A 14931-nucleotide genomic window follows, 5' to 3' on the forward strand; every position below is an offset into this window, starting at 1 on the left:
GACCATTTCAGTATGCATTAGGATTCCAACCTCTGCTGAGGCAACATCTGTGTTTGGTGTGAGTACATGTATACATGTACCTGTGTGTATGAACAGAAAAGAAAAATCCCAGGTCTTCAATTTTTAGTTTGTGAGCTATACTAGTTCTTCTTCAATTATGACAGTCTTATAAATAAACACAAATGAGCGAAGCTCATAAATATGGTATTCAGAGTAGTTTCCATACCCAGCATCACGAACAGACAGTAACACCTATCTGTGGCAGTGTGTTAGTATCTGTCACTACCTTGGCTCCTAGCAGAAGGTATAAAATAACACCTTGCTTTAGTCAGTATTAACTAGGCTGCTTTGGGCTTTTAAAAATATACTCTTAGCATGGCATTTCTAAGAACAAAAGAACTTAAAGTCTTATGTTCCTCTTCAAATTTAAGACAAAATGACAATCTAAAATAAAAAAATCACAACAGCCTAAAGTAACCACCACTTCATCTTTTCCCCTACACATTCAATAAATCACCTATCAAACATATATCAAGAAATGATTCAAAATTTCACAACATTTAATGTGTAAAGAAAAAGCGGAAAAGGAACAAGAATGAATTGTTTGGTCAGGCTGTTGAAAATTACAGAAGATGGGGGCAACTGGGTGGCTCAGTAGGTTAAAGCCTCTGCCTTCGGCTCAGGTCATGATCTCAGGGTCCTGGGATCGAGCCCCGCATCGGGCTCTCTGCTCCGCAGGGAGCCTCCTCCCTCTCTCTCTGCCTGCCTCTCTGCCTGTCAAATAAATAAATAAAATCTTTAAAAAAAAAAAAAGAAAAGAAAATTACAGAAGATGTTTCTCTTAATTAAAATGAACTTTAACATTTTGCTGCTTTTGTTTTACTGAACTACAGAACATTTCAATGAGTCGAAATTGCATCTATTATGGTCAAGAAAAAGTGAATGAAAAGTCTGCTCAAAGTGAGATCCTCTCAGGGCACTGACTGACCCAGTCAGTTGAGCATCTCGGACTGTGAGTTCAAGCCCCACGCTGGGTGCAGAGATTACTGAAAAATAAAATCTTAAAAAAAGAGAGAAGTTTTAAAAAAGAAAACAGATCTTTTCTATAGCAACAGAGACTACAAAATCCTCCTTCTGCCTAGAGTCCAATATAAGTCACCTACAGAAATATGATTCCACCCCGGAGAGATTAACAATGCATTCCTCTGGGACAAAAGCAAATGTGTATCTTCACTTCCTCCTGGAGAAACTGAGGCAAACAAGATTTCCCAGACGTCCCCAAGATAAACAAGCGTGTCTGCCTAGTGATTCAGGAGTCCTGGCACTCAAACCTACTCTTTTCCACTCCATGAAAATCTGCAAAGAACAGAGTAATCCTGTCTAAAACTTTAATACTTCTGAAAAACAGGATGAGGTTTTTATAGGAAGTCATCCCATTAAAAGGCCACTAGCTTTTCTTTTTTTACAGATACTAAGTTGATCGTGAAAAATATCCACGAGAACTCCAAAAGCACAAGTAAAGTATGGCTCTCTCCTGTATTAACACACATTATAAAGGTACAGTGACTGAGTCTGACAATGGCTCTTGAATAGAGAGAACAGGATGGCTACTCTGGAGGGAGAGGAGAAGGCTCTAGAACCCCCACTCATTAAACCAAAATAAAATCCACACAGATAAAAGATATAAAGATACGGCTTTTAAAAAAATATATCACCGGGGCGCCTGGGTGGCTCAGTGGATTAAGCCGCTGCCTTCGGCTCAGGTCATGATCTCAGGGTCCTGGGATCCAGCCCCGCATCCGGCTCTCTGCTCCACGGGGAGCCTGCTTCCTCCTCTCTCTCTCTGCCTGCCTCTCTGCCTACTTGTGATCTATCTCTCTGTCAAATAAATAAATTTAAAAAAAAAAAAATTAAAAAAAAATATATATCACCAATACTCAAAGAAACCTTTTGGAAGAAGACTTAGGGAATTAAGACTTTGAAGGGAGGCAACTTAAAATGAAGACATAACAATTATGAATATCTATGCAACAGAAGAACCGTGTCAACATTCGTAAAGCAAAAACTTCAGAAGATTTTTAGAAGAAATAAAAGCTCATTGACCATATCAAACTCATTTTATCTCTCAGTCCACAAAATGGACAAAAATAAGAATACAGAAATTATGTAACACACGTCTAATGCACAAACCCACATTTAACTCTGGCTGAAGATGAAGAATACACATTCTTTTTCTATGTTCACAATATGTTCATAAAATTATCACATATTATGCCACAAGAGGTCCCAAACTAAATATGTTTGGTTGAAAATGACTGCAAAGCAGAGGTACAGGAGAGATGAGGTGATACTGAACACAGGATCCCTAAAGTAACTCGTATAACCAAACACAGCTGTGACGCAGGCGGCAGGAAGAACTTTCAGTTCCTATAGTAGCTCCTTGTGATCACATTTTTTCAAGAAGCCACAGAATCCCTTGAGAAAGAGGTACATACACCAGCTGCTACTTCCTAAAATACCCAAGGTAGAAGATTATCTATTTCCTATTTCTGAGAGACTAAAAGAACTCCACCTTCCACTGTGTTTGCACGTTTAATTATCTTCAATGAGAAGTTCATTCCTGGGCTTTTTCTTAAACCCCGTTAACACGTATAACTTACTAATTCGAGATCTGTTTTGGGCAGAGGTGGAGTCCGTCTTTCACCACATTTCCTATAGCAGTCTTTCACAGGCATAAAAGGTCGCTTTGTAAATTAACCTTTGTATTTAACAGCCAGGCTAAATATCCTCCTTACTGTCTACATCTTCACTTCCTTATGACTGGACTCACTGAGCTGGGACTTCCCTAATTCTATGCCAATCCTTATTTGATGGCTTTCCAAACTAAGTGTACTATCAAATTTCTTTTCCACATGTTTAACTTGTTTATATTTATGCACCAATTAAGGCAAGCTCTTCAAAAATAAAGTCTCTATTTTAAAAGTACAATTTGTTATGGAACTCATCTTGGCTTTTTCAAAAAAAACAAAATAAAACAAAACACAGGGCTGAGTTTTGATAGAATTAATCCACAAAAATAATTTTTATTTCAAGAAACTGCCTCGTGGCAGTATTTCCTAAAACCATACTTGCCCTGTTGAAAAAATGCCACCCTTTCCACTATCATCACTTATTTCCGTGTATATTCTGAAAGGGCAATTACTTCTAACACACATCATGACCTGCTTTTTCTCCACTTCAGGTCAACTTTGTCAGAGGTCCTTGAGGCTGACGTGAGATCAAGTTCCACACTCCATTATTCTCTGTCACGAAGCCCCATTTGTTTTTGTCATGGTGCTTTAACAGTCGGTGATTGTTTCATTGGCCAGTTTAATTTTCAGTCCTCCACCCAACCTCCCCACCCTGCCACCAGCTGTGAGCGTCTCTTCACGTGGGGGAGGCAGACAGACGGGTCTGAACCAGCTTAGAGCCCTGCACACACTGTGGCCAGCTCTCAGTGAGCAGCGAGGCATTCATCAATATACAATATGGATAATATTAAAAGCACTGTGAACTGGTCACAGCCATAAAGCTTTTAATGCTGATATAATCTTTAAAGGGGGTAGGTACATTAATCCCCAGAAGCAGTGAATTCCAGTGACATGCCATAATGTTCTGAGGCTCCAAAGCTGAAAGCACACTGGGCAGACTCATGAAAGGGCAGCCATGTAGGAGACTGCTAACCAGGGCCTCACAGCTCTTTTACAGAAGAGCAGCGGGAGTGCTGAAAAGATGGCTCACTTTCACTACCATCACACACTCACACACACACACACACACACTCATCTAAAGACAATTTCAGAGCATTTCATGAAGTATTTTTGTTCATGAAATGGATCTATCTTTTCCTGAAGTTTGGAACACACCACCGAGTGGGGGCATATGGTCACCACCTTCCCCTAGCAGGACCCAAGTTTTAAAGATAATTTCCAGAAGCTCCACGCAGATAACCTATCTCTGCATGCAAGACTGCAGTGAATGGGAACAGCTGTTTTTTTTTTTTTAAACAAGCATTTAAATGACAATATCTAGGTTTATTTTGCAGTTCTGAAATAAGGGATTTTTATATATTTATAAAATGTATATATGTAAAATTTATATATATTTACAAAATGTAGTTTAATATAAATATTTTACAAATACATACACAGCTATCTGCGGGGTTTATGAGCTGTGTGTTGGAAGATTCACTTCCTACTTTGACAAAAACATGCACTGATACTTTAAATGTTAATTTGGTTTTCTTTAAGTATTCCTGGATACCAGTTTCTTCGTCAAAAAGCCCAACCAATTTTATATATACTATATTTTCTATGAAAAAAACTGCTGTTGTGTTTTTAAGTCACAAGTATTTAAAATATCATTTTAATAATCAAATGCAAAACTGATCAGATCTCAGAACCACTGGTTCCACTGTCCAGCTGCCTCTAAAGATACCAAAATAACTTGCAAAAAATTGGCTGAATTAGATCAATTTGGATATGGGCTAGTGTGGACATATAGTCTGAAAACAATTTAGTGTTTTGTTTTTTTTTCAAAAGTAAGGCATAAAACTATCCCAGGACTCAGCAATTCAACCAAGCAAAAAAGGAAAATGTACATCTACATAAAGACTTGCATGCAAATGTTCATAGGAGCATTATTCATAATTCCCCACCCCTAACCCATGAACACACACACACACACACACACACACACACACACACACACCAGAGAGAGAGAAACAACCAGTCCATCATATTCAAGCAGATTGCTATTCAGTTATTATAAGGAGAGAACTGATACATGCTATGCCATAAATGAACCTCAAAAAAAAAGTCATGGAAGTGAAAAAAGCCAGATGTAAGAAACCACAAGATTCCATGTATGTGAAGTACCCACAGAAAGCCACATTTACAAACAAAAAGATTTTTGTATGGGACTAGGAACACGGGTTACCTATAAATGGACATAAGAGAACTTAGGGGAGATAAGCTGTCCTAAAAATGATTTATGGTGGTGGCTGTATCACTTAGTAAAAATAATAAAATTGTACACTTGAAATAGGCAACCCTTATGATATGTAAAATATACTTCAAAGCTGTAAAGGGAAAGAAAAAAAACACTTGGGCTAAGAAAATAATTCATAAAATGAGAAGTAACATAAGAGATAAAAAGATCTGGGTGACAGTGAATGTATCCTGATTAAAGCAAGCTATTCCTCTCCCCCTTCTGCCAAAAACGTCATTTTCCAAACTGCCAAAAGACCAAGTAGGAATAAAGTTTTTACTCCACTCTTTTGAAATAATAGATAACACCAACACCTTGGAGGTACCACCAGAATATGGGTGACCTCAGGAAGAAACCAAGTTTTATCCTAGGATTATCATGAGAACTGTCATCATCTTTTCAAAGCCTATGAATTAAAGTCCACATTATGTAAATCTAATGATTTTCACTTTATCCTTAGAAAAACATGACTTAAAATAAGAAAAATATAAAGCTGTTTGTAAGACTAAGGCAGCTCTCAACTATCAGCAAAATGATAAAAATTATCAAACTCAATCTTTTATTAACTTCCAATCTGGTTAGTGGTTTTCTTGTCTTCTGGGCACAGTTCCCACTTAAAAACAAACTGTTTAATCAGGATTCTGAATCTTACTAAAACCAAGTAACACAACAAGCAGACAACATTCATCTCTTTATTCTTTCCAACATTTTCAGCTCGAAATTGATTTTGGAAACAAATGTTAACATACTGGGTTCCACTGTATCTTTTTACAATGCTAATGTCAGTAAATGTGCCTGCCTAATTTCTTTCCTGCAGTACAAAGTTTATATTTACACAACTTTTTTAAATGGAGAGCTAGCACAAGTATGGTTTAACTCTAAAAGAGAAGTGAGGGGTAAAGAGAGCTACACCAACTGCAAAATAACAGAAAAACCTAATTCTTAGAAGTGTAATTGCAGATCAACGCTACTTGGGAAAAAAAATGAGAGTTAGCTATGTGTTCCTGCCTGGAATTTTGTACCAATAAATATCCCTTTTAACAAATTTTTTAAGTATTTAAAACTCAAGAGAAAACTCAAAAATATTAACTCAAGAGATTCTGTTTTCCTTTAAACACACACACACATAAAAATCATAATATTATGGACTCGAGACAGCTAACACTATCAACTTACTAGATAGGCCATCTTAGAATGTCTATGGTAAAATATTAATTTATCAATCAGGAGAAAAAATAAGTAATTTCTGCAAAACCAGGAAACGGGTTTCATTCCTTTACACAAAACAAAGGGAACTGGTTAGTTTTATACCACTTTCCAAAAATTTACATCCATAGTAAATCAGGTACACCTGCATTTTTAAGGCGACAAGAATAAGGGAAGCAATTTAGCAAGTCATGCAGAGGCACATTATCCAGGATGAAAGTCAGGTGAGAGACCAGGCTCTATCATGACCACATATACTACATGCACCAAATCAAAATTTAATTACACTGCAGGACACCGTTTGTGGATTCTGCTACATATTTTATCAACTGCTCCCCTTTTGACAGGGCTGTTTCCTGTAGGAAAGTTCCAAGAACTGAAAAGTTACAACACCTACATACCAGAAAGTGTTTCCTGAATTTTGCTACATAGAATTGACATCTGCTATAATTTGAACATTTACATCCCAGTAGGAATCCCATTTAAAATTTTTGTTGAACATTATTTGTTCAACAACAGTAGATGCAGACAATGTTTTGTTAAAACAACAACAACAACAGGGGGGGAAAAAAAACCACCACCACCACCACTACCACCTTTCAGTTTCATGCAGTTTGGATATAACTGACTTAACTCTTCCCCTGGGAACAAAAACATCTGCCACCTGATAAACTGGAGAATGTGTGGTAGAGTATGCATTCGTAGTTTTGGGAGGCAGCCCAGAACCAGCAGGAGAAGGCAAATTAAATATCCAGGCCCTTGGGAAGAAACAATTCTTAAGAAAGTGCTGCATAATCAAACTTGGGCATTACTTCTTGGTATCTTCCTTTTCCTTTTATTTCTTAAATTTTAAGTGCATCTGGACACTTCAGCAGTTAGTTTGTAACAGATAGATAAATTTATAGAGATGCAGTCTACTTTTCCTATCAACCTCTTGTCTATTTCAATGGGGGGAAGGAGGCCATGTGTAATATGAAGATATATTAAGTCAAAATGTAACTGCACTGCGTATCTCTCACACACAGACTCCATTTCACAAAGGGTAGTAGGGTGGGCCTCTGGCCTCAGAGAAGGTCTCCACCCAAGCTCCACCCCAGACCTGTCCAATCAGTATTGGGGGGGGGGGGGGGTAGAATCAGCACACTGGCAAGCACTCCGTGTGATTCTAGTGTCTAGTCAAGTTTGAGAACCTTGAACTTAATAAGGACTACACTGAATCTAAAATATTCTTTTCTCTAACTGCCAATCCAGCAGTAAGCAACACCAATAAGAAAGGCAAGATCATGTGGGGTAAAATACAGGTAAGCCAGTGACTCAAGAGTTACATCCTTAACTGTCTCTAGCACACCCAAAGGATCGTATAATGTCGGCCCACAAGTCTCCAAGTATTCATTATCATATCAGCCATTATGGAGGAACAACAATACTTTTAGAGTGTGGTCAAATTGTGGGTGCCCTTTGAAGGGTGCCCTTATAATACCTAATACCAAAGTAATGGCCATTTAGGTGTCAACTGACAATCTGTATTTCCTCCTTCAGTTAGCTTCCGTTCTTTTTGACAAGATGTCACTACTTACTATATTAACTTGACATCAAATTCCTGCTTGAATTTAATAATAATTAAAGTAAGTAATAGCCTTAAGAGTCTGGTCATTCAATCAGGTTAAATTAAAAACAAAGCCAATAAACCATAACAAGGAAACACGTTCACCAGAGAACAAGACTTGCAGGATATTAAGTCCGCTGGCTTTGTGGCTGTTGGGTTAAGCTTTAACTCACTGCGGATAACTTGGAAAAGGGAAAAGTTTGCACAGAGGAAAGATTCTCAACACTGATCACTGCCAAAACACAAAAAGTCCACACTTGGGATTGTTTTGAAGTTAATTTTTACTTTAGGGTCTCCAGGGCATTAACACCAAGAGATCATATTTTTCCCTCTGAGGCCTAAAGCTAAGCACCACCTGATACATTTGTATTTGAGAAAGGTATTATTGTGCATTCTACCTGCTTTATTATCTGAGCAAATGAATACCTGTATATACTCATAATAAAATTAACAACAATCTAAAGCAGAGCTAAAATACAACTTTATCTCTCCCAACTGTTTTCAGTTATGTAAAAAAGGTAATCATTTAAGCTGCTGTAAAAGTTATGTACACACCCTATGCCAACAAAACGTAACTGAACCACAACAGAGATTATGATATTCAAGCTTGTTATGTTTGTACTTCTGAGCCAAGAAACTTTGCCCTAAAGATGCAGACTGAATTTCCAACTAGTACGGAGGGGAAAATCAGAATACATTACTGGCTGTAGTTCTCACTACAACTCATGTACCGGACTTTCTCTTTTAAAAGACAGACTCTGGAATTAAGTTTATTTGCCAACCTTGGAAAACAAACGAAATAGAGAAATTCCCTAATAGAAAACTAAGTTTATATATTTAGAAGCAATCAAATTGTATGTTATACCTCAAAGCAGTAATGAAGATAATTGGCTTTGTAATTCCTCCACTCTACAGCTACTGGGTAATACACAAATTTGGATGTTGTAATTCCTCCACTCTACAGCTACTGGGTAATACATAAATTTGGATGTTCAAACCAAATGACAGTACCAAAATGAGACTTCCCTCTTGTCCATGATTAAGATAACATTTTTCATTACTGAGAATACATGAAATTTAAATTGCTTAAATGCGGCATTCACTGAATTTTCAGAAGCGTATAAGAGCAGCTATTGAATACCTTTTCACAGAATCCCCTAAATCTCTTGAGAGATCACGTGCATTAATGTTGCCAAAGAACATCCCCATAAACCAGCTGACTGAAAAAAATGACTCAATTCTCTTTCTTTATCTTGGAAGACGCTGTCGTCTGTGAGTCAGGAAGCTCAGCTGGCTCTCAGGATGAACCAGAAGGAAATCACTTAAGAGACCTGTCTGTGTTTCTCTTCTGTCAAGGACACTGTTTACAATGGCGTCATAAGGGAAAAAATGAAGACATTCACTGGGTCAAAATACTGCATAAATTATTTCCCTCTTGAAATCACTTCCTTGAACCGCACTTTCCAAAATACCGGAGCATTCTTCTTTGATATTTGCTCATACTCCATCAGAGCTTCTTTGCGTTCATGAATTTTCTTCCAGGGTAAGCAGTTCACAAATCAGGAGGGCAGAGGACAGAGCAAACCTGGTTCTACACCAGTTTAAGAGCAATGCTTTTTGCAATGGAAAAATTTCCCTCACCAGTCAGAGATCCACCAAAAACCGGCTTCATAATAATCTTGGGAACAATCTGATTCTGCTATATTATTATTATTATTATTTAAACTTCATAAACTTCAGTCAAATTCAAACAAAAACGCTGTGGGAGAACTGACTAAACCTAATTTCCTTTTGCAATTTGTCTGAAAGTGCTTTCTTGCAAGATGTGCTCAGCCACCAGATGCTACTCTCCTACAGAATTTCAACTCGCCCCTCCCCTCCCTCTTGGGGGCAGGGAGCACAGGGCTTCTCCAGGAGCACAAGGTGCATTTTAAAACTGATTAATTCCTGGCTGTAGGTGAAGGTATATATATATTCCTTTCTAGAACTCAAAGACTGCTTCAAAGAGGGGGTTAGCAGAGATGAGGAACAACCAGACAAAGCCCTTCTTTCTGTTTTATCCATCAACACACTCCTCAATCTAAAGCAAGCTAATCCTCACAGAAAAGTATAAATCTTCAAACTACTAAGATTCCATAGGCTTGCCTTTCTCAAAAGAGGGCATTACAGGTTGTATACTCTATAAAGCATTCCGTGCCTGAGATCAGAATTTGGACACAAAGGCCATGATCTATTTCACATTAAAGGAAGCAAGTCTGTTATAATTCCCAACAGAAAGTAGTCAATGTATCTGTTGTATTTACAGATTCCAACCTGAGAGCTGACGCATAGCATATGTCTTGCTTTAACTGATATTGCATTTCTAAGTGGCTGCCTTTCTCTGCAACTCCAATATTCAAACCAAATATTAAGTGTTTTCAAAATATTGACCCAAAATCTAATTTTTTTAAATGTAAGGAAGTGACCTCTCATTCAAGAGATGTCTCCCACTTCTGGGAGAAAACAATGAACCACAAAGCAAAACAAAATAATCAACTTCCTACTTTTGGGTGCTCCCCCCACCCCTTATTTTTAGGTTTAAAATGAGGGAGGGGACTGGTCAACTTCAATTTATAAAGGATCACAAGCTAAGAAATACTTTGGTAGTACCTCCCTCACTCAAAATACTTCTAGCTTATGCTGGAGATAGTAAAAATGTGAGACAACATCTTAAGGAGCTGACAATAGAAGACAAATACACTGCCTAGCCTATTCACATGAAAAATTAGTGATATACCAACCATAAGTATCAAATGAAGAATATTACCTTACAGCAATGCCAAACCATGACAGAAAAGCGCCATGGCCATCTCATGTATTCACTGTCAGGGCCAGAAAATTCATTTTCATCCAAGTTCTCATCTACCTGTTCTACTAAGGAAAAAAAAAAAGTCAAACTATTTTAAATAGTGCACCATGAAATGACTGTGTTTAGAATTGAGCTATGAATCTTAAGAGCCAATGAGTCCAACAATCCAAACTAATTGTTCCAAGAGCAAACAGATACTATGGGTGGCACTTGGGCAGGATTTTACAACCCTGAATTATAAATCAGAGGTGATGGTTTTGTTTCTCTTAGCACTGCTCTCAACAATTCCACCCAGCTTGAGATTTCCTTGAAATCCAAAAATATGTGCCATCTTCTCTTTAGAGAATCTAAAAGAATCTTTAGAGAATCTCAAAGATTACCTACTGTCCCACAAAACACAATGTCTAGAGGTGCCTGAGTGGCTCAGTCGGTTGAGCATCAGCCTTCAGCTCAGGTCATGATTCCAAAGTCATAGGACCAGGCCTATCCCTGCTCAGTGGAGAGCCTGCTTCTTTCTCTGCCCCCCCCCCAAATAAATCTTTAAAAAGACAAACAGACAGACAGACAGACAGACAAACACAACGTCTAGATGAGCACGGATCACATTCCAGATATAACTGTAGAAAATGAATACTTGCAACTTGTAAGATATACTCCCATTATGCAGGCTAAGAAAACAACAGCCACCATGGCCTCAGTGGCTTTGTTCCTAGTTTAAGGGCCTGTCTGAAGGCCAGGTAGAAGAGCAGAATATACACAGTCCTCCTAATCCAATTACTAACAAGATCAACTACCATACTGATAATTCAGATTTTTCCCTTTTGTAGCAAAGCACTTTTAGCAGAAATTGCTTTTTGTACACTTATATTGAGGCTCTGAAGCTCCCTTTTCACAGCTCACCTCAGGATTAAAGAGGAAGGTCTGAAATAAGGAAATGCTACAGAGCAGCTCCAGTCAGGCACTGCTCTACCTATGTATCCTCAGGCGAGAAAAAGGCTGGCTGGGCCTCAGTTTCTTTAACTATAAATATGAAAAATAAAAGGACTTACCTATTTAAGTGACTAAGAAAGATCAAAGAGATAATCCAATTAAAGCAGCTGTGCCTGGCATGCTACATGCAGTGTCCAATTAGCTATTACCTCATTTTACCCTTAAAGAGCTGAGGCACTGAAATCACTTGCACCTGAGTTCCAATCCCAGCTCTCTGTTACTGCGTTCCGTTGGATGGTATTTACTTAATTTCTTAGACCAAGGTATTTTATTCTAAGGCTTTATTCCACAGACCCCCTTGGCAGTTAAATTTCATTAGAGGTTAGCAAAACAAAGATGCAACTCTTGCTTCTCACCTAAGTTTTCCCACTACTTGGTCCCAAGAACTCCTTTCTTAGAATAACCGAGAACATGGAGGCAGGGGATAAACCACAGAACTGAGAGGATTAAACACCCAAAGCAGGTATCACACTATACAGAGTAGCTGCTTCTCTTCCTGGAAAGTTCCCTTAGGGAAAAAAATCTCGAATTTTATGTGGCCCAAACTTTAGTGTTCAAGCATCTATTTCTTTCACTGGTACACCTGGGTTTTCAGACCTGAAACCTATTTGGCCCTCTAGGACATCCCCAAATCACTGTACTACATCAAATATCAACAGGAAGACCTCTATTACTTTAAATAGGTGACACCAAACCGCTTTCTAGTAAAACTAAAAGTTAAAAAAAGGACTTAAATATAACTCCTAAGTTTCCCTTAGCACCAGCTGCTGTCACCACTAAAATGAGTTCACACACAACAGTCTGACTCGTGTAATGATCACTAATGCCTTGTCATCACTCCTTAATACTCATCACAAAAAAAGGAACCAACCATGGAAAGTCAGATCCCGGGATCTTAAGAAGAGCCTTCCTCTGACAGCAACTGCAGTTCATTATCCTCTCCCTTCACCAGCCCCGGTACATTCCCGGTCTTTGCCTACTCAGCAGATTCTCGCAAGCTGTGCCGTTTGATGTGGAATACATTTTAGCAGTAAAATTTTCGATCACTCACCAGCCAAATTCTCAACCACCTTCTCCAAGGCGAGGTGTTTTTTACATTAAGTGCTTCCAAAATTCCGACCCAAATACTAACCCCCCCCCTTTCCCCGCCACTCTCAAATCAAGAGACCTAGAGGGAAGTGCACAAAGAAACTAAATGAAAATTTGGGCAAAGGCAAACAAGTGAAAACAACTTAATTCCTCCGAAAATAACAGTTATTTTGGAAGACGGAAGGAATTTAACTTCTTTAACTCAATCCCTCTCCTCTACTCTGCAGGAATTATCCAGTATGCTCTCCCAACTGTTTGTCCCCCCACCCCGAGCTTTTTTGTTTTTTGTTTTTTTAACCTGACGTTAAGTAATGAACCACAGCATCGGGAATGATGAGAAAGCAATGACAAAGCTGCTTCCTGCCGGTCTTCTTCGCAGCACCCCAACCCTCCCTCCCCCACCCCTGCCCGCAACCTTCAATTTCCCTAGCCACGAACGCATTTAAAAAGTTTCTCTCGGCGGCTTACCTTGACTGGGCTGCCATCATTCAGTTTACAGAGCTCAAGGACTTCTGTCCATCGGAGCCTTCAACCCGCGGCCCTTCCGCCAGCGCCGCGCTCACCATTTGCTGGGGCCGGGCGGGGACGATCCTCCCCAGCGCGACTCCCCGGCGTTACGGGACTACCTGCTCCCGAGCCCGGGCGTCCTCAGCGCAGCCTCGGGCTCCGGCCGTATTGGCTCGCACTAAGCCTGATGGACATCCGGGCACTGGAGCCTCTGCAGGCGAACTACACTTTGGACCAGCTCGGGGAACGCCGTGTCCGAGCGCAGAGCCAGTGAGATCCCCCGGGGCGATTTCGCAGACGGGAAACCCGAGAAGCCCACGGCCACAGCCCACCAGCGCACAGCTCCCAGCGAGCGGCACCAGAGCTCGGGCCGGCGTCGGAAGAGAAGCGAAATCGTCTGTCGGCTCCCTGAAAGTTGCCCGAATTCGCCCGAATACCCCCTGCCAAGAAAGTTCTGGTGGTACGGTCCGCCTCCTTAAATGGGCACGGCGCTCCGCCGGCCCGAGCCGGAGGCTGCGCCGGGCGGGGGCAGCGAGCCCGGACGCAGACGCACCCCGCGCGCCCGCCCGCTCGCTCGCTCGCAGTCGAGCCCCGCCTGCAGGCTCCTGGCTAGTGCTCTCTTGCCAGGTTTTAACAATGTACAAACACACCGCGGGAACACAGAGTACCCGGCCGCTCAGAACTCCAGCTCCGATCTGAGTATTTGTTGAATACTGGGCCCCAAGAGGCTGCAGTGAGCAAGACACAAAACCACAGCAGCAGTAAACCACGTTCGCTCCTTTTGATCATTCCAATGCGCGCAGTCAGGAAATGTGCGACTAACGCACCCTGGTTTTACTTTGCTCGCTTTCGGTTTTGATTTCATTACATTGAGAAAACACTTACAAGACGCCCTTCCCTTTCTTCGGACAACATACGGATCACAAAGTAAACTAACTTATTTTGGGGTTGGCATTTCAAAAACAATCACCAAGGATGCAAACCATCAACGTAGTGAACACTCTTCAAGAAGTACAAACCCAAACGGGTCCTACTAAGAGGACAAGGGAAGGCATTTGAGCAGTGCCTGAAGATAAGCAGGGCAAACCTTAGGTGGGCGGAGACGGAGGGCGGCTGTGCTACCCTATCTCGCCGGCTCTAGCAGCACACTGTAGAACTGGAAACTTAAATGAATGCCTGCCCCGGAGACTCCTCAGTTCTCCCTGGAGCCGCCCCAGTGTTGCCCACCTCACAAAGAGGTACTCCGGACTGTATTACTAACAAGCCATGGAATACCGGCATGTTGACCTCTGGCGAGAAAACATACAATGCTCGGAGAGAAGGCCCAGTGCATCTTTATGGGTGGTTCTCGAAGTGTGATCAGTGGACTTCGGGGAGTCCCCAAGAACCACTCAGAGGTCAGAACTATTTTTAGAGTAACACAAAGACATGGCCTGTCTTTTTCACTGTGCTGACATTTGCACTAATGGTGCAAAAGCAATTGTGAGGTAACTGCTGGCGTGTTAGCACCAATCAAGGCAGTGGCTGCAAACGGCCCTAGTATCAGGGCATTCTTCACCACCACACACTAGCAGTTAAAACAAGGAGCCTTTCCAATGTCCTTAATAAAGCAAGCAGCAGGAATGACGACTTTCGTTAAATCTCAACAAGGCCTCGA

General features: G+C 40.5%; 1 protein-coding gene across 5 annotated transcripts in view; it reads right to left on the bottom strand.

Annotated features, from left to right (window-relative positions):
• Nucleotides 1-14931, bottom strand: part of AFF1 (AF4/FMR2 family member 1) — a 203663-nt gene that overhangs the window by 113498 nt on the left and 75234 nt on the right. The window contains exon 1 of one of the 5 annotated variants that reach the window (XM_045989755.1): nt 13236-13910. The exons of the other annotated variants lie outside the window; for them this stretch is intronic. Coding sequence (XP_045845711.1) covers nt 13236-13255 — 20 coding nt within the window. The 5' untranslated portion in view covers nt 13256-13910. Of the gene's footprint in view, nt 1-13235; nt 13911-14931 lie in introns of those variants that run through there. 5 annotated transcript variants of the gene reach the window in all.

Source organism: Meles meles, chromosome 2, assembly GCF_922984935.1.
Source record: "Meles meles chromosome 2, mMelMel3.1 paternal haplotype, whole genome shotgun sequence".
NCBI lineage: Eukaryota > Metazoa > Chordata > Mammalia > Carnivora > Mustelidae > Meles > Meles meles.